The 18,979-nt window shown below is 45.6% G+C and overlaps 1 protein-coding gene across 3 annotated transcripts in view; it reads left to right on the top strand.

Annotated features, from left to right (window-relative positions):
* The window catches only part of STAP1 (signal transducing adaptor family member 1), a 180,219-nt gene that overhangs the window by 120,352 nt on the left and 40,888 nt on the right, over positions 1 to 18,979 (top strand). For all 3 annotated transcript variants that reach the window (XM_075352391.1, XM_075352392.1, XM_075352393.1), the window contains 2 exons: positions 9,271 to 9,346; positions 10,875 to 10,974. In XM_075352391.1, coding sequence (XP_075208506.1) covers positions 9,271 to 9,346; positions 10,875 to 10,974 — 176 coding nt within the window. The remainder of the gene's footprint in view (positions 1 to 9,270; positions 9,347 to 10,874; positions 10,975 to 18,979) is intronic.

The raw sequence follows: 18,979 nt of genomic DNA on the forward strand, positions 1-18,979 counted from the left end.
TCAAATAGAGCTGAGCAGACCCGTGGAAGTTCGGTTTGGCAGGTTCAGCGAACTTTAAATGAAGATCGGTTTGGGACCCAAACGTGACCTGAACCCCAATGTAAATCCCTAATTGGGTAGTTTTTGGTGAATACTACATCCCATAATGCTGTTGTTACCCCCAGTGTGAGCCATTCAAACACTGCAAGCGACTCGCACTGGGCTGAGCACCTAGTGTACCCGAGCACAGCAATACTCACTTGAGTGGTTTGCATACACATGTCGTCAAAATTGTTGGTACCCCTCATTTAAGGAAAGAAAAACCCACAATGGTCTCAGAAATAACTTGAATCTGACAAAAGTAATAATAAATAAAAAATCTTTTAAAATTAACAAATGAAAGTCAGAGTCTGTTCAACCATGCTTCCACACAATTTTTAAGAAAATAAAACTCATGAAATAGGCCTGGACAGAAATGATGGTACCCTTAACTTAATATTTTGTTACACAACTGTGGGACCCAGGGGGCAGGGGGTTCAGGTCTGATATCGTACCTGTTTGTTGTGACACCACCCATGGTACGTGGCCAGGGAATAGCCGCTGCTGCTGTCGCTGTCCTTCAGGGCGTATGGTAATAGCAGCCGAGATGGTATTGCTCCCCACAGGTGGAGCGGGCCCTGGGGAGGATGATGAGGGGAGTTGGGGTAGTGGCGGTGGCCGTTGGTAGTGGAGGCGCCAGTAATAAGAGTCCGTGTCGGCTGCCGTGGTTCCAGGTGTCTTTACTCACAGTTCTTTAAGTAACCCGGTCGCTGCCACCGTAGCACTGGTCACCGCTGTGATGGGCCCCGTCGACCTCAGATAAGTTAGAAGAAGCCACCGGTGTTTGAGAAAGGTTCTTTGTAAGAGTTGCCCCTCCAACAGTGAGGAACCCTTTTGACTGGGAAATTCCCATGCTTCGTGATGGCCAACCCTCTGCCTACCCTAGGCCAGCTCCCCAGTGAGAACGCTCCTTTCCTGTATGTAAAGTGTGAATGTGGAACACCAGTGACTAACCGCCTCCTTAGCCGGGGCGAATACCGCACCTTAACTGAGGTGCAATATTCTGTGGCGACTGAAGCCTCAGTGGCGCCACACAACCTTTTGAGGCAATCACTGAAATCAAACGATTCCTGTAACTGTCAATGAGGCGTCACCTCTTAACAGGTATTTTGGCCCACTCCTCAAGAGCAAACTGCTCCAGATGTCTCCTGTTTGAAGGTTGCCTTTTCCAGACAGAATGTTTCAGCTCTTTCTAAAGATGCTCAATAGGATTTAGGTCAGGGCCCTCATAGAAGGCCACTTCAGAATAGTCCACTGTTTCCCTCTTAGCCATTCTTGGGTGTTTTTAGCTGTGTGTTTTGGGTCATTATCCTGCTACAAGACCCATGACCTGCGACTCAGACCAAGCTTTCTGACACTGGCCGCACATTTCTCTCTAGAATCCCTTGATAGATTTCATTGTACCCTGCACAGATTCAAGACATTCTGTGCAGATGCAGCAAAGCAGCCCCAGAACATAACAGAGCCTCCTCGATGTTTCACAGTAGGGACAGTGTTCTTTTCTTGATATGCTTAATTTTTCCATCTGTGAACATAGAGCCGATGTGCCTTGCCAAAAAGTTCCATTTTTGTCTCATCTGTCAATAGGACATTCTCCCTGAAGCTTTGTAGCTTGTCAACATGTAGTTTGGCAAGTTCCAGTCTGGCTTTTTTATGTTTTGTTTTTTTTCAACAATAGTGTCCTCCTTGGTCATCTCTCATGAAGTCCACTTTGGCTCAAACAACGATGGATGGTGCGATCTGACACTGATGTTCCCTGAGCTTGAAGTTCACCTTTAATTTCTTTAGAAGTTTGTTTGGACTCTTTTGTTAATATTCGTATTATCTGTCTCTTTGATTTGTCATCAATTTTCCTCCTGCGGCCACGTCCAGGGAGGTTGGCTACAGTCCCATGGATCTTAAATTTCTGAATAATATGTGCAGCTGTAGTGACAGGAACATCAAGCTGCTTGGAGATGGTCTTATAACCTTTACCTTTAACATGTTTGTCTATAATTTTCTATCTAATTGCCTGAGACAACTCTTTGCTTTGCTGGTCCATGTTGAGTGTGGTACACGCTATGTGATGCTAATTATTGGACACACCTTGATTTAACATGTCCCATTTGTCACATTATTTTCAGGGGTACCCTCATTTCTGTCCAGGCCTATTTCATGAGTTTTATTTTGTAAAAAAAACTCTGTGGAAGCATGGTTGAAAAGCAATGATCAGGGTTCGGGACACAGACCAGCCCTACATGGTCCACGCTGCCCGCTGTTCAGACAAGGAGACTGCCACAAAAAGGGACAGTCGGGCCCCAAACCGCTCCATGCTACGGGGACCCAACCACACTGAGAGTGCCGGGGACAGAGCAACCGAGTCACCAACTGGCACTGGAACTACAGGGACCTGAACTAGCCATCCAAGGGTCAAGAGTGAGTAGAGACTGTTAACTACAACCCACGGTGTGGCCTCCCTTATTACTCCATCATACATCTCCCATTCTCAGCCCTACCTGTGGAGGGCCTACCACCATAGCTGCCATTACCACCAGCGCTGGGGGATAATCAACTCAGCAGCAGTGGTTCCACCATCTTAACCGCAACCCGCAGGTGGCGTCACACAAATGACTTTAGTCTCCCCTGTAAATACTCCCCATTAAAAAGCACCTAGGGCATGGGACCGGGCACAACGGCCACCAACGTGACATTCCCCAGTTGTACACTGCACGGGACCGAGGACCCCATTCCCTGGGCGACACACAGATACAGGGTTACCAAACCCCAAAACTCCCATCCCACCACCCATTAAACATTTTATACATTTTATTCAGAAACAGTATGGTGCAATTAGTATTTATGCCATTCTGAAGTGATCATAGTTGAATTATTTGGCCCTTGTATAGCTGTTGGATTGATAATTTTGGTAGTTTTCTACTGTGTTTTGTTTAGCAAAAGTATGGAGGGAATTTTTAACCACGATATAATGGTAATATTTGGTCCAAATATGGTGGTATTATTTGATAACTATATATTAACTAGAAATAGGCCCGAGGCTATCGCATCGGGAGTGCGGTGAAATGAACATCTGTCTATGCTTAGTGGTGCTAACAGGAGCAGTGGTGAGTGGGGCTGGGGGCATACAGATTTGTTGGGGGGCTGGAGGCATACAGATCTGGTGAGGGGGGGCTGGAGGCATACAGTTCTGGTGAGGGCTGATGGGGGCATACAGTTCTGGTGAAGGGAACTGGTGGCATACAGATCTGGTGAGGGGGGGTTGGAGGCATACAGTTCTGGTGAGGGGGGCTGGGGGCATACACTTCTGGTGAGGGGGACTTGGGGCATACAGTTCTGGTGAGGGGGGCTGGGGGAATACAGTTTTGTTGAGGGGGGCTGGGGGCATACAGTTCTGTTGAAGGGGACTGGGGGCATACAGATCTGGTGAGGGGGGGTTGGAGGCATACAGATCTGGTAGGGGGGGCTGGAGGCATACAGTTCTGGTGAGGGGGGCTGGGGGCATACAGTTCTGTTGAGGGGAGCTGGGGCATACAGAGTTGGTGAGGGGGGCTGGAGGCATACAGATCTGATGAGGAGGGCTAGGGCATACAGATCTGGTGAGGGGGCCTGGAGGCATATGTAGCACCCTGGAAAACCAGGTAGTTATACATGTAGGTCCCCGCATAACACCTATCCCACGAAGGGTTAAATCAGCCGACCTGAAACCCTAGTCACCCCCCTCAGGGAAGGACGGACACACCAGTGGGTGGGACCAGGCAGATAGGGAACGCCCACCCAGGGGTATGGGGAGCCCGGGGAGGGAAAACAGTCAGATGAGAGGAGATGAGATAAGATTAAGTTCAAGTTTGGAGTGGAGGTGCCAAGCTGATAGGTGCCAGGGTCGGAGCCCTTGGCTAGGTGGCAGACGGTAGCCAGGATCTGCAGGAGACTGGAAGACGGCTGCGTGGATCCGAGGTGGACCGGGACAGGGTTGATGCCCGCCAGTACCGACACCGGAGAACCAACCTGGAAACCATGTGCACAGAGGGGGTACTTGGACCCTGAAGCCAGGACCGGCACCGACGGCTAGCTAATTAACCAATTGAGGGCAGGATTTTAGGTCCTGTCCCAACCTAAGTGCCGAAAAGTAGACAATCACCCACCGAAAGGGATAGGGCAACCGCCAGGGCCCGTAGATCCCAAGGGTCAGCGTCAGACGGGCACAGCTCCCAACCAAAGGACCGGGAGCGGACTCCCGCGTTTCACACCGGGAAGTCCTACCTACAACACACTGAGTGCAGAGGAGAGAGACTTTGACTACTAACCCGAGTGTGGGATCAGATACACCCATCTGCGGCAGCCGGCCACCATCACCTTGGTGTACCGCAGGACTTGTGTGCTTTATTCAACCGTGAGTAACATCCCCGGCCTGGCCGGGTGCGCCGGCCCCTGCACTCACCATCCTCAACATAGAGACAATGGGCCCCGGGACATCCATCCCTACCCACGGAGGGGTTAACATCCAGCTGCCAGCCCAACATCCCCGGGAGCCCCGCAACGGCAACGGTGGTGCTACATCTCACCACACACCGTGGGTGGCATCACAGACATTTTACAACCAATCTCATATAAATATGTCCCCTTTTATTCGGAGTGTCCGCACGACCCCCGGGTCCGGAGAACCCCTCAAGCTGCACCGTAGATCCGGATCTGAGCAGCACCGGCTGCTGGCACGGGGGCGGCACACATACAGTTCTGGTGAGGGAAGCTGGGGGCATACAGATCTGGTGAGGGTGGACTGGGGGCATACAGTTCTAGTGAGGGGAGCTCGGGGCAAACAGATCTGGTGAGGTGGGCTAGGGGCATACAGTTCTGGTGAGGGGGGCTGGGGGCATACAGATCTGGTGGGGGGGCTGGGGGCATACAGATCTGGTGGTGGGGGAACTGGGGGAACACAGATCTGGTGTGGGGGACTGGGGGCATACAGATCTGTTGGTGGGGGGGACTGGGGGCATACAGATCTGGTGGTGGGGGGACTGGGGGCATACAGATCTGGTTGGGGGGCATACAGATCTGGGGGTGGGGGGGACTGGGGGCATACAGCTCTGGTGGGGGGGCATACATATCTGGTGGTGGGGGGGACTGGGGGCATACAGATCTGGTGGGGAGGGCATACAAATCTGGTGGTGGTGGGGGGCTGGGGGCATACAGATCGGGAAGGGGGAGCCCCACGTACAGCGCTGAACCCGGTGACGTTAAATGGTGCTCCTCTCCCTCCAGTCTCTTCATCTGTGGGACAGGAGCTCAGCATGTCGCACTGTAGCTCCGCCCACAGATAAACGTCCGTACAGAAGCAGCCCAGTGGTCAGCAGTGCACGCTGGGCTGCAGGTGCCTGGTTTAAAGCGCCGGCAGCCAGGGAAGTGCAGCTGCCGCCGGCCCATACCTTAGCAGCAGCACAGAGTCAGAGCCATTTGATGTACCGCACTCGGCTCTGCTCACGTGGATAGGAGGGAGAGGAAGTGAAAGCGAGACGGGAAGCATGACTCACGGCCATGACAACGGGACACCGACCGCAGCTTTCGCTACTTGCACACGCGCAGTTCGTGCTCGGAACCTGTGGTAACGTGTACATTCGAACTGCGCCTGTGCAACTGTGCCGAGGTGCATGATGGAATAGGGTTACAGAAACTGCCGATTATGTATGTAGAAGAGGTTTTCCCTGCAAAAAAAGCAAGTTATCCTCTATCCATTAAATAGGGAATAACTTGCTGCTGATCCTTGGGGGGCCAACCCCTTCACCCCCAGTGATCCAAAGAAAGAGATCTTCAGCTCTCACTTCCATTCATTGTATTGTCTATAGGAGTGCTGGAGAAAGCCAAGTGCTGTAGTTGTCTTTTACTACAATCCCATTGACATTGAATGGAGCGGAGTCCGCGAATGTCATTGCCTCTACATTCCAGGAGGGACTGCATTATTTATGTCTATTCCATCATCAATACACAGTTGTGTACTCAAAGATATTTTGATTTCTTGTAAGGTGGGGAAGGAGTCCCAAGCTCATTTTTTGTGCCAGAACCCATAAACCTGTAGCTATGTTTCTGCCCATGGCAAATTTAATTATTATTACCAGATTAGGGTACTTTCACACTTGCGTTATTTTCCTTCCGTTACAATCCGCCCTTTTGGGAAACAGCGGAATCCGTTAACGGATTCCGCTGTTTCCCATAGACTTGTATGGTTGACGGATTGTACCAAAAGGAGCTGCGTTGCTTCCGCTGGGCGACGCTCCGTTGCTTCCGCCCAGCGGGAGGAACGCAGCATGTAACGTTATTTTGAGCAGCGGAATCCTCTGGATTTCACTGCGCATGCTCTTTTTTTTTTTTTTTTTTTTTTTTAAATCAAACTTTATTTTGGCTCGCGGTGGCCGAACGTTCAGCTGAGCGCCCGGCCGTCGGCAAGCGACAGCGCTCAGCTGAATGACCGGCCACCAGCATGCCCGGCCGCCGGCAAGTCACAGCGCTCAGCTGAGCGCCCGCCCGCCGGCATGCCCGGGCGCCGGCAAGTGACAGCGATCAGCTGATCACCCGGCGGCCGGCTGCAGGGAGCGATCAGCTGATCACCCGGCGGCCGGGAGCGATCAGCTGATCACCCGGCAGCCGGGAGCGATCAGCTGATCACCCGGCAGCCGGCTGCAGGGAGCGATCAGCTGATCACCCGGCGGCCGGCTGCAGGGAGCGATCAGCTGATCACCCGGCGGCCGGCTGCAGGGAGCGATCAGCTGATCACCCGGCGGCCGGCTGCAGGGAGCGATCAGCTGATCACCCGGCGGCCGGCTGCAGGGAGCGATCAGCTGATCACCCGGCGGCCGGCTGCAGGGAGCGATCAGCTGATCACCCGGCGGCCGGCTGCAGGGAGCGATCAGCTGATCACCCGGCGGCCGGGAGCGATCAGCTGATCACCCGGCGGGCGGGAGCGATCAGCTGATCACCCGGCGGCCGGCTACTGGGAGCAATCAGCTGATCACCCAGCGGCCGGCTGCAGGGAACGATCAGCTGATCGTTCACTATAGTCTGCCGCTGGTAAAACCGGGAAAAAAAAAAAAAAAATCAAAACGAATTGCGTTGTTTTGCAGCATCCGTTGCATCCGTTGTGTCACTATATGCAACACATCCGTTGCATCCGTTACACAACGCAATGCAACGGATACCGTTCAACGCAAGTGTGAAAGTAGCCTTAGTAAACTGATTTTTTGGTTTTGCATAACTGTACTTTAACTTTAAAATCTCAGGTGGGGCTTAATTTTCCTATGATATACTTTACACTGCACAATATATTTATCTAGTACAATATACTGTATGTATGAGTATGTAAATTTTTGGAATTAAAAAAACAACAGCTGGAAATATGTTGATAATAATAAAAATATTGATAAAATAAATATTACTTACAGTTTTAAGGCTTATCCTCTTCAGTGATTCCCATTAGTCCTGCTTTAATGTGGTTGACACGCCCACCAGGGCCGTTGGGGGCACTCGGAAAGGGCCGAGGTTCTGTCTGGGAGGTCACGGCAGCCGGGTGCCCAACTCTGTGACCTTGGCGGTGTTGTTTTTCAAGAATATTTACAGGGGATAATGATCCGTGATGCCACCTGTGGTATTCGGCCAGATGTGTCCGACGCCGCTGGATGAGACCGCTGGGGCAGATGTTGATGCAGCAAGGATGGTACAGCTCCCCACAGGTGGAGCTGAGCCCCAGGGCAGATGGACCTGCCTTTTAGCGCTTGAAAGTCTTTGGATAGCGCGGGGCTCGAGGCGCAGACAATGAATCCAGAACACAGCGAGATTCAGTAATTAGCTATTTACTCACAGTTGTCAGTTCCAGAATATCACGACCGGCCGGGCAAATGCTGCCGTTGGAGTGCTGAGTCCTGTGGTGACTGGATCCAGCCAGTTCCCAGGTAATTAACACACATAACAGGCAAATAACCGGTGTCCCTTTCTGCAGTCCCTTTCCTGTTAGTCTTCCTGCGCTGGCTTCGCTTTCCTGCCCTGTGCCTCACACACAGTGCCCTGAGCCGGTATCTGTGGGCCTTGCTTGGGAGGCTCTTCTATCTCTTAGCCTTCTATGGTAAGGACCTCTCTCCTCCGTGTCGTGCTTCGTTCTACACTCCGTTCTGTCTAGTGCCACCCACTATCTACACCCCACCTCCAGACTGGCTCCGGGCCTGTGCTCTCCCTTAGGAGCAATCTTTCCCTAACCCTGGCCTGAAGTGGTGTCTCTATATTAAGAGTGCGTGTGTGCAACGGTCTATGCCCTCCTTGCTTACCAGGGAATGGGGTCCCACACCTCTAGCTGTGGTGCAGTACCTCTGTAGCGACTGGACCCTCAGGGGCACCACATTGTCACATCCATTCATGTGAGCTCTGTAGTCAATCTCTGGTCTTACCGAAGATATTTGCATATATAGTTTGTGAACAATGATTGAATGCACCTGTCACGTGAATGATGAACATGACATTATCATAGGACCTGTGGGTCACCACCTGGTAGCACTGTAGTTGCATGTGATAAATAGGTAAGTATTAAAGCGAATCTGTCAGCAGGTTTTTGCTATGTAATCTGACAGCACCATGAGGTAGGGACAGAGGCCCTAATTTCAGGGATCAATCACTAAGTTTGCTAGGTTGTGCAGTTGTGTAAGAATCACAGTTTTCTCTATTGCAGATTTAGCAAAGCCCAAAATGTTGAGCTGTGTATAAGCCCTGCACACACCACTGATTGGCAGTTTTCTGTGTACATTGTGTAGTGAGAAAAGCTGCCAATCTGGGCTGTGGACGTGGTTGAACTAGGAGGCACTAGGTAGTTTGTCGTATAGGGATTTATGTCCTGCTGAGAAAACACTGAGTGTATTGAAACAACAACACACAGTCTAGTGACACATCAGTGGAATTAGGCTCTGTTCCCCTACATCATGGTGCTCTCAGGCTATGTAATAAAAATCTGCAGACAGATTCCCTATAAATAGCTAAGTTCATAATCAGTTTTTAAAAATTCTAGTAAGCTTCACTAATGAATTATATATTAGATATTGTAATAGATTATAATAAATATATTCTTAAAATAAAAAGCTACACTATTATATAAAATGAAATATGCCTAGCTCTGTGAAGTTTAATTTTTAATATTGTGTTTTGTTTTTCTTTTAACTTTTACAGCAGCAGCAGGTCTCAGATTAAACATTACAAGGTACTGAAAACAGACCATGGCTTCACCATCGAATTAGACAGGCCTGTAAGTTTGGGTTTTGTGCATTTTTACTGTTTTTAATAGTTATACAAAAACGTTGTTAATTTATATACATCTGTAATATGCAACACAGAACATGTACATTTTTCAAATACCAAATCATCAGTGGCGCAACTAGAGTCCAATGAGCCCCGGTACAAAATTTGAGCTGGGCCCCCCCATATTTTGGACAGATGTATTGGCCATTACAGCATTCTAAATCCTATAAAGACATACGAGTTGCCCCCCATCCTTCATTGTGAAGTGCTGACCCCTATTCTGTTCTAATGTCCTCTTCCTGGGCCACTTCCTGGTAAATTTGTCCCCCCCATTCTGGTGTTTGACCTCATCATGACTATATTTTGAAATATATGGCCCCATCCTGGTAGATATGGCCCCATCATGGCCCAATCCTGGTATACATGTCCCCATAATGGCCCCATCCTGGTGTACATGTCCCCATAATGACCCCAGCCAGTTTTATGTCCCCATCCTGGTACATATTATACCCCCGAGTGCCAAATACAGTAAACAAAATAAACAATTATACTCCCCTTCTCCCGGTTCCCCAGATGTTCTCCTCTGATGATGGCATGCCGCAATGTCACTGTCATGCACAGCACGCCCACTTACAGCACAGTCAGCTTCTGAGTGTTGGCATATTCTCTGCTCCCCATGCCCTGGATTATGGGTATGGGGAGCAGTGAATATTCATAGCATTAATCGGCGGCTGACACATCGCAGTGCAGGGATCCGAAGGGTCTCTGCGCTGCAATATATTTAAGCTGGATGGGCACCCTCAGATGCACATCCAGCTGAAACAGGCGCTGGGGCAGGTGGGCCTCCTGTAGCCCCGGGCCTGGTCGCAGTTACGCCTCTACAATCATTACTATTAGAGTAAAAAAAATCCAACAGCTCACCTAGACTTTGCAATTCATGTGGTGAAAAGATTAGATGCCCGGTTCCAAGACAGGCTGGATCCTGCCGAAAAGCATACACAAGAAGTAGAATAAAAACCAGCACCTACTCAGGAGATACAAGAAAATCTTCTTTATTGCAAAAAATATGCATATAAAAACATAGTGCAATATTAAAAGTAGACCACGTCTACGCGTTTCAGGCCCTAAAATGTAATGATTAAGGGCAAAGTTTTTGGGGCCTGAAACACATAGACGTGGTCTACTTTTAATAGTAAACTATGTTTTTATATGCATGGTTTTTGCAATAAAGGTGTTTTTTTGGATCTCCTGAGTAGGTGCTGTTTTTTTCCTCTACTTCTTCTACATTACTATTAGAGTACCTTATTATAATTTTTTCAATGGAGAATTCTCTCTTATGTGTCATATTATGCCCAACATTTTCCTGTGATTTTGTGCATATGCCACTTTTGTTTCATAGAATATTAGTGTCAAAATGATATGATTATGCATTATTATACCTTATTATACATTTTCTCTTTTCTTTATCTTCTAGACGTACTTTTAATTCGTAAATTAATTAATTTAATTTGCTGTTTTCTTTCTGTGATTCTTAGGTTGTACTGAGCAGCCTGGATGATGTTGTTAAACACTTTATTAATGAAACCAGAGGAAAACTAAGACCATTTATTTCCAGTATATATGACACACAAATTGGTATGAAGTTTTATTAATATTTTTATACTATTTTAAATCTATGGTACTTTCTATCATGCATACCGAACAAACATAACAAAATACAGTCTACAAAGGTCAGACATAATGTGTACATTGTGGTGTCGTAGATCATTAATGGCTAAACAACTGATACAAATCGACTAGAATACATAAAAGAACAAAAAGTGCTTTCAATTGAGATGTAGATATTAATCCTGAATGGTCCAAGAATTCAAAAATCTGCCATTTGTTAAATTTGACTTGAGTACTTTGAGTACACAAAGCAGAGAAACTGTATGGGTGCAAAGCTTTGAGAGACAAAAGCCTAATCTTGTATCTGAATACCAAAAACTGAAGCAGAAGCAACACTTTGGGAACTGGAAATTGATTCAGGTTATTTACTGAATGTTATAGCAATGTTTCAATTCCTGAAGCTTGAAAATGAATAGAATGAGGAAATGAAACATTGAATTTCCTGGAGTGTCGCTTCTACTTCTTTTTTTTGTCTATCAAGGATATATACTGAATAGTTAACCAGCTAATCCTCAGATTAATAAAAATATATGAGGGGAGGTCAAACATCTGACATCACATCTATCTTGAGCATAGGTTCTGCTTACCCTCATTCGGTAGTTCTTAAAAAGGAGACTTAGGGGCACTTTGCACACTACGACATCGCAAGCCGATGCTGCGATGCCAAGCGCAATAGTCCCCGCCCCCGTCGCAGCTGCGATATCATGGTGATAGCTGCCGTAGTGAACATTATCGCTACGGCAGCTTCACATGCACTCACTTGCCCTGCGACGTCGCTCTGGCCGGCGAACCGCGTCCTTATTAAGGAGGCGGGTCGTGCGGCGTCATAGCGACGTCACACGGCAGGCGGCCAATAGAAGCGGAGGGGCGGAGATGAGTGGGACGTAAACATCCCGCCCACCTCCTTCCTTCCGCATAGCCGGTGTGAGCCGCAGGATGCAGGTAGATGTTCCTCTCTCCTGCGGCTTCACACACAGCGATGTGTGCTGCCGCAGGAACGAGGAACAACATCGTAACATCGGTATTTCCCAATTAATGGAAATGACCGACGCTACACCAATGATACGATTACGACGCTTTTGCGCTCGTTAATTGTATGATAAAGGATTTACACACTACGATGTCGAGAGCGACGCCAGATGTGCGTCACTTTCGATTTGACCCCACCGACATCGCACCTGCGATGTTGTAGTCTGCAATTGTGCCCCTAAGGCAAGGAATGCTGACTAACTGGTTGTGCTGGTTGTTTGCACTCAGGTCAATAATTTTCACATAGGAATGAACTACCATATTTACAGTTAGGTCCAGAAATATTTGGACAGTGACACAAGTTTTGTTATTTTAGCTGTTTACAAAAACATGTTCAGAAATACAATTATATATATAATATGGGCTGAAAGTGCACACTCCCAGCTGCAATATGAGAGTTTTCACATCCAAATCGGAGAAAGGGTTTAGGAATCATAGCTCTGTAATGCATAGCCTCCTCTTTTTCAAGGGACCAAAAGTAATTGGACAAGGGACTCTAAGGGCTGCAATTAACTCTGAAGGTGTCTTCCTCGTTAACCTGTAATCAATGAAGTAGTTAAAAGGTCTGGGGTTGATTACAGGTGTGTGGTTTTGCATTTGGAAGCTGTTGTTGTGACCAGACAACATGCGGTCTAAGGAACTCTCAATTGAGGTGAAGCAGAACATCCTGAGGCTGAAAAAAAAAGAAAAAATCCATCAGAGAGATAGCAGACATGCTTGGAGTAGCAAAATCAACAGTCGGGTACATTCTGAGAAAAAAGGAATTGACTGGTGAGCTTGGGAACTCAAAAAAGCCTGGGCGTCCACGGATGACAACAGTGGTGGATGATCGCCGCATACTTTCTTTGGTGAAGAAGAACCCGTTCACAAAATCAACTAAAGTCCAGAACACTCTCAGTGAAGTAGGTGTATCTGTCTCTAAGTCAACAGTAAAGAGAAGACTCCATGAAAGTAAATACAAAGGGTTCACATCTAGATGCAAACCATTCATCAATTCCAAAAATAGACAGGCCAGAGTTAAATTTGCTGAAAAACACCTCATGAAGCCAGCTCAGTTCTGGAAAAGTATTCTATGGACAGATGAGACAAAGATCAACCTGTACCAGAATGATGGGAAGAAAAAAGTTTGGAGAAGAAAGGGAACGGCACATGATCCAAGGCACACCACATCCTCTGTAAAACATGGTGGAGGCAACGTGATGGCATGGGCATGCATGGCTTTCAATGGCACTGGGTCACTTGTGTTTATTGATGACATAACAGCAGACAAGAGTAGCCGGATGAATTCTGAAGTGTACCGGGATATACTTTCAGCCCAGATTCAGCCAAATGCCGCAAAGTTGATCGGACGGCGCTTCATAGTACAGATGGACAATGACCCCAAGCATACAGCCAAAGCTACCCAGGAGTTCATGAGTGCAAAAAAGTGGAACATTCTGCAATGGCCAAGTTAATCACCAGATCTTAACCCAATTGAGCATACATTTAACTTGCTCAAATCCAGACTTAAGACGGAAAGACCCACAAACAAGCAAGACCTGAAGGCTGCGGCTGTAAAGGCCTGGCAAAGCATTAAGAAGGAGGAAACCCAGCGTTTGGTGATGTCCATGGGTTCCAGACTTAAGGCAGTGATTGCCTCCAAAGGATTCGCGACAAAATATTGAAAATAAAAATATTTTGTTTGGGTTTGGTTTATTTGTCCAATTACTTTTGACCTCCTAAAATGTGGAGTGTTTGTAAAGAAATGTGTACAATTCCTACAATTTCTATCAGATATTTTTGTTCAAACCTTTAAATTAAACGTTACAATCTGCACTTGAATTCTGTTGTAGAGGTTTCATTTCAAATCCAATGTGGTGGCATGCAGAGCCCAACTCGCGAAAATTGTGTCACTGTCCAAATATTTCTGGACCTAACTGTATGAAATTGTTTAGCTAATAGCTATAGGAATGAACTACCATATGTATGAAATTGTTTGGCAAATAGCTATTAAAAGCCCCCTTTCAATCAACGGTCCAACTGATGGTCAACGGAGATATCCATTGGGCATGTCCAATTTAAGAAGAGATTTCTGGAGATGGCTTTCTCACAGGGAACTCAGAATCGCTCAGCCAAATGTCTGCTTCTGTGTATGGGATTGACAGCTCAGATGTCTGTCAACCGAATGATTGGCAGAAGTATCAGACATCTAATGCGCTATGGCTGGCTTAACCCAACTTGTGTTTTAACATGCATACTCGACTGAATGGGTATGCTTTCATTGAAGATGCTACAGTTGAGAAGCTACCAGACATATCTGGGGCCATTTATCTCTAGCGGTAGCAACAGATTTGAGGAAATAAATTCTATACTGTTGAAACAGCGCTTCCGCCAAGACCAGATGATGGGAAACCAATTTAGCACTTCTACACTTTAGACAAATATCCAACAGTTACAGGTACAAGCAAAAGGGTAAAAATGTTTTCAACTTTTGACTTTTAGGCTCCATATCTCAAGATCCACTACAGCTTTGAACTTGAGACTACCTTCATTTTATAGACAATCATCTTGGCTATCTCATACATAAATTTGACTTGCAACTATTTAGCAAATGACTAGTTATCCAGATTCTTGTAGTGTTACAGAATTGTTACTGTTTTGGTGTTTGAAAAAAAATGTTCTTCCTATAAACTACAAATTACAACTCTATTCTCGCATTGCCTAATAATTCAGTGTTTAATTAGGTTGATTCCCAAGTGAAATGTCATTGGTTCAAATCAAAGAACAGCCATTAAGAAGATTTCCCAAGAAAAAAGAAACAGCCTCATCCAGCTCATCAATAGTGGTCTTTCAGCCAAGAAAATTGCCAAACTGTATTATGCGAGTGCCATGACAGTTGGAAGAATTTGAAATGAAGTTCATCCATCCATTCAAAAGCCAAGAGGTGGACATCCAGGGAAAAAAAGAAAGTCAACAAGTTGGCTCAACAATTGGTTCTGGTGCAATGAACATGTCAGTGCAGGTGGTTCATAAGCTTCATATTAGTGAGATCACAGAGGTCCAAGTCTGGAATGGTGGCCCGAAAGAAGATGAAGAAGCTTCAACTTCAGTATCCTCATAAGAAGTGCCGGGTCGAGTTTGCAAAGAAATACAAAATATGGACAATAAAAGATTGAAAATGGGTGATTTGGAACAATGAGACAAAAGTCAATAGACTAGGCTCTGATAGCAGCACATAGGTTTGGAAGAAACAAAGGAAAAGATTCTAATGGATTGAAAAATTGAAGGAACTGTCAAGTTTGGTGGAGGAAGCCTGATATGTGATTGTTTCATAGCTAAAGGCGTTGGATGCTTGACCAGGAGTGATTTTGGTCTCAATGCAGAGCTATATATGAGTATCCTACAAGATGAGCTACTTTGTACACTGAAGTACTATGGGTGTGAAAAGGATGACATAGTGTTCCCGCTGGGCAACGATCTGAAGCATACATCAAGATTAGCAAATAAATGGTTCAATGACAATAAAGTAGAGGTGCTGGATTCACCTCCACAGTCCCCAGACCTCAAACCAATCGAACACTTGTGGGTAGAGTTGAAGAAAAAGCTGTACATATACCCAAGTGAGTTGACCAGTATGCAGCAACATTGAGACCTTGTAGCAGGACATATGGATTTACAAAATGCTAATAAAATAATGAAAATTATTTTTTTTATTTTTAGGAGCAAAATAGTAACAATGCAGCAAAATGACAAAAATCTGCATAATTACTCATATGCTAAATAGTTGGAAGTCAAATTTATGAATGAGATAGCCAAGATTATTGTCTATAAAATGAAAGTAGTCTCACTTTCGAAGGTGTAGTGGATGGTGACATAAGGAACCTGAAAGCCAAAAGGTCAAAACATTGTTACCCTTTTACTTCTCTATGTATCTTTTTGTTACTTCTATAATCCAAGATTGTCTTTTTTTCTATTCTGTGAATATTCTATGAATTTTTAAAATGGGACTAGCTCTCTAGTCAAGAGTTCCAAAATTAAAAATGTCAGTGACTACAGAAGATGCCTATCTAATTATTATTTTTAATTGCTGAATTGGGCAGAATTGTGATTACAGAATGGCTGCAGTGTCCACAGAAAGTCAAAAAGCTAGAAAACAAAAGTGCTGATAGGTTCTTACCAGATAAATAAAAGGGCAATGTGTAATAATATACACTCACCTAGTGTGGTTGTGAGAGTCACAACCACCACAGAAAGCATACAGATAATGTTGGCTGCCGCAGCCCCACGTGGATGAGTCTTCAAAGCAGCAGAGGAGAAGGGGTTAATGCCATGCATTCACCAGAAAAGATGTAAAATTGTTGATTAATAATTCTTTAACCCCTTCACGACCATGGACGGATCTTTCCGTCATGGATCGTGTCCCGGTAAGCCCCGCCCCCTGCCGCGGGCAGGCGGTGTGGATCGGCACACATATCAGCTGTTTTAAACAGCTGACATGTGTGCCTACATGTTCTGAGTGGAATCGCATTCCACCCGGAACATTAACCCCTTAGATCTCGCTGCCAAAGTCTGGCAGCGAGATCTATATGCGCGCGGCCATGTTTTTTACTTACCGCCGCCCCCTCCAGACGTCACGTGAGTGATCACGTGACGTTCGGTGGTTGCCATCGTAGCACAGGGTCATGTGATGACGCCTGCTGCTAAGAAGTTTCACTTTCCTTTTTCCTCGGCACGGAGCAGAGGAAAAAAGAAAGTGACTATTTCTGCTGTTTACAGCGGTATAGCTGTGATCAGCAGATAGCGATCAGCAATCGGATTGCTGATCGCTATAGCCCCCTAGGGGGACTAGTAAAATAAAATAAAAAAAGTAAAAAAAAAGTTTTAAAAAATTTAAAAAAAAACAAAAAACCTAAAAGTTCAAATCACCCCCCTTTCCCCCCACTGAAAATTAAAGGGTTAAAAAAAAATAAATTACACATATTTGGTATCGCCGCGTTCAGAAATGCCCGATCTATCAAAATATAAAATCAATTAATCTGATTGGTAAACGGCGTAGTGGCAAAAAAATTCCAAACGCCAAAATTACGTTTTTTGGTCGCCGCAAGTTTTACGCAAAATGCAATAACAGGCGATCAAAACGTAGCATCTGCGCAAAAATGCTACCATTAGAAACATCAGCTCGAGACGCAAAAAATAAGCCATCACTGAGCCATAGATCCCAAAAAATGAGAACTCTACGGGTTTCGGAAAATGGCGCAAAACGTACGCCACTTTTATTGGACAAGCTTGTGAATTTTTTTAACCTCTTAGATACAAGTAAACCTATACATGTTTGGTGTCTACAAACTCACACCGACCTCAGGCATCATACCCACACATCAGTTTTACCATATAGTGAACACCGTGAATAAAACATCCCAAAAACTATTGTGCCATCACACTTTTTTTGCAATTTTTCCACACTTGGAATTTTTTTGCTGCTTTCCAGTACACCATATGGTAAAACTTATGGTTTCATTTAAAAGTACAACTTGTCCCGCAAAAAACAAGCCCTCATATTGCAAGATTGACGGAAAAATAAAAAAGTTACGGCTCTCAGAAGAAGGGGAGCAAAAAACAAAAACGCAAAAACGGAAAGTGCCCCGGGGCTGAAGGGGTTAATTCCATAAGTCTACGCATTTCGAGGTATGGAACTTCTTCCTCAGGACCAAAATATCAATAATACAACTGTATTGTATTGTTGATATTTTGGTCCTGAGGAAGAGGTTCCATACCTCGAAACGCGTAGACCTATGGAATAAAACAATTATTAATTAATCAACAATTTTACATCTTTTTTGGCGAACGTGCGGCATTGACCCTCTCTCCTCTCCTGCTTTGAACACAGAAAGTCACAGGTAGTCTGAAACACATCTGTTCATCATTTGTTCATATTGCTGCTGTCTTTGTCCTTCAGTTCTGCTTTCTGGGATTGACTGACCTATAAAAATATAAAACATTTTTGCAAGAGATGATTTTGTTTCAAGCAAGGTCATGATCCAAAATTACGTTTAAAAGGGTATAATTTTATTCGATACAAAATTCATTAAAATAACACACAGTAAGAGGGGAGATAAGGTGCAAGGATCAGCAATAATACCACAGTAAGAGTAATTGGTGAGCACAAAAAATCAAAGTGACATACAGTGCAGAATAATAATAAGTTTTATTTCTATAGCGCCAACATATTCCGCAGCGCTTTACAATGAAGAGGGGACATGTACAGACAATATGAGACAATACAAAATAACAAAATTAAGATACCAGGAGGAGTGAGGGCCCTGCTCGTAAGCTTACAGTCTATGAGGAAATAGGGGAGGCACAAAAGGTGAATGGGGGGGGAGAAAAGCTTGTCATATATGGTCCAGCCATCGATTTAATAGGGTATTCAAAAGTAGCTGCATGAACCCAGAGAATTTATACAGGTACAGGGGACGAGAACTGGAAGTAAGTTTTTTGAAGGGCAGAAAGGGACTAGATTAGATCAGGGCAGTGAGGTGATAGGCTAGTCTAAAGAAATGCGTTTTTAGGGCCCGCTTAAAGGTGTGGATGTTGGGAATAAATCGGATTTCTCTTGGTAGTGTGTTCCAGAGCATAGGCGCAGCTCGTGAGAAATCTTGAAGACGGGAGTGGGAGGTTCGAATTGTTGAGGATGTCAGTCTTAAGTCCATAGCAGAGCGGAGGGCACGGGTGGGGTGATAGACAGAGATGAGGGAGGAGATGTAGGGTGGTGCAGAACTGTGGAGAGCTTTGTAAGTGAGAGTGATAAGTTTATATTGGATTCTGTAACGGATAGGCAACCAGTGCAATAACTGGCAAAGAGCAGAGGCATCAGTGAAGCGGTTGCAGATGAAAATGATCCTGGCTGCGGCATTCAGAATGGATTGGAGAGGGGAGAGTTTAGTAACAGGGAGACCAATTAGTA

This window comes from Anomaloglossus baeobatrachus, chromosome 1, assembly GCF_048569485.1.
Source record: "Anomaloglossus baeobatrachus isolate aAnoBae1 chromosome 1, aAnoBae1.hap1, whole genome shotgun sequence".
Classification (NCBI taxonomy): domain Eukaryota; kingdom Metazoa; phylum Chordata; class Amphibia; order Anura; family Aromobatidae; genus Anomaloglossus; species Anomaloglossus baeobatrachus.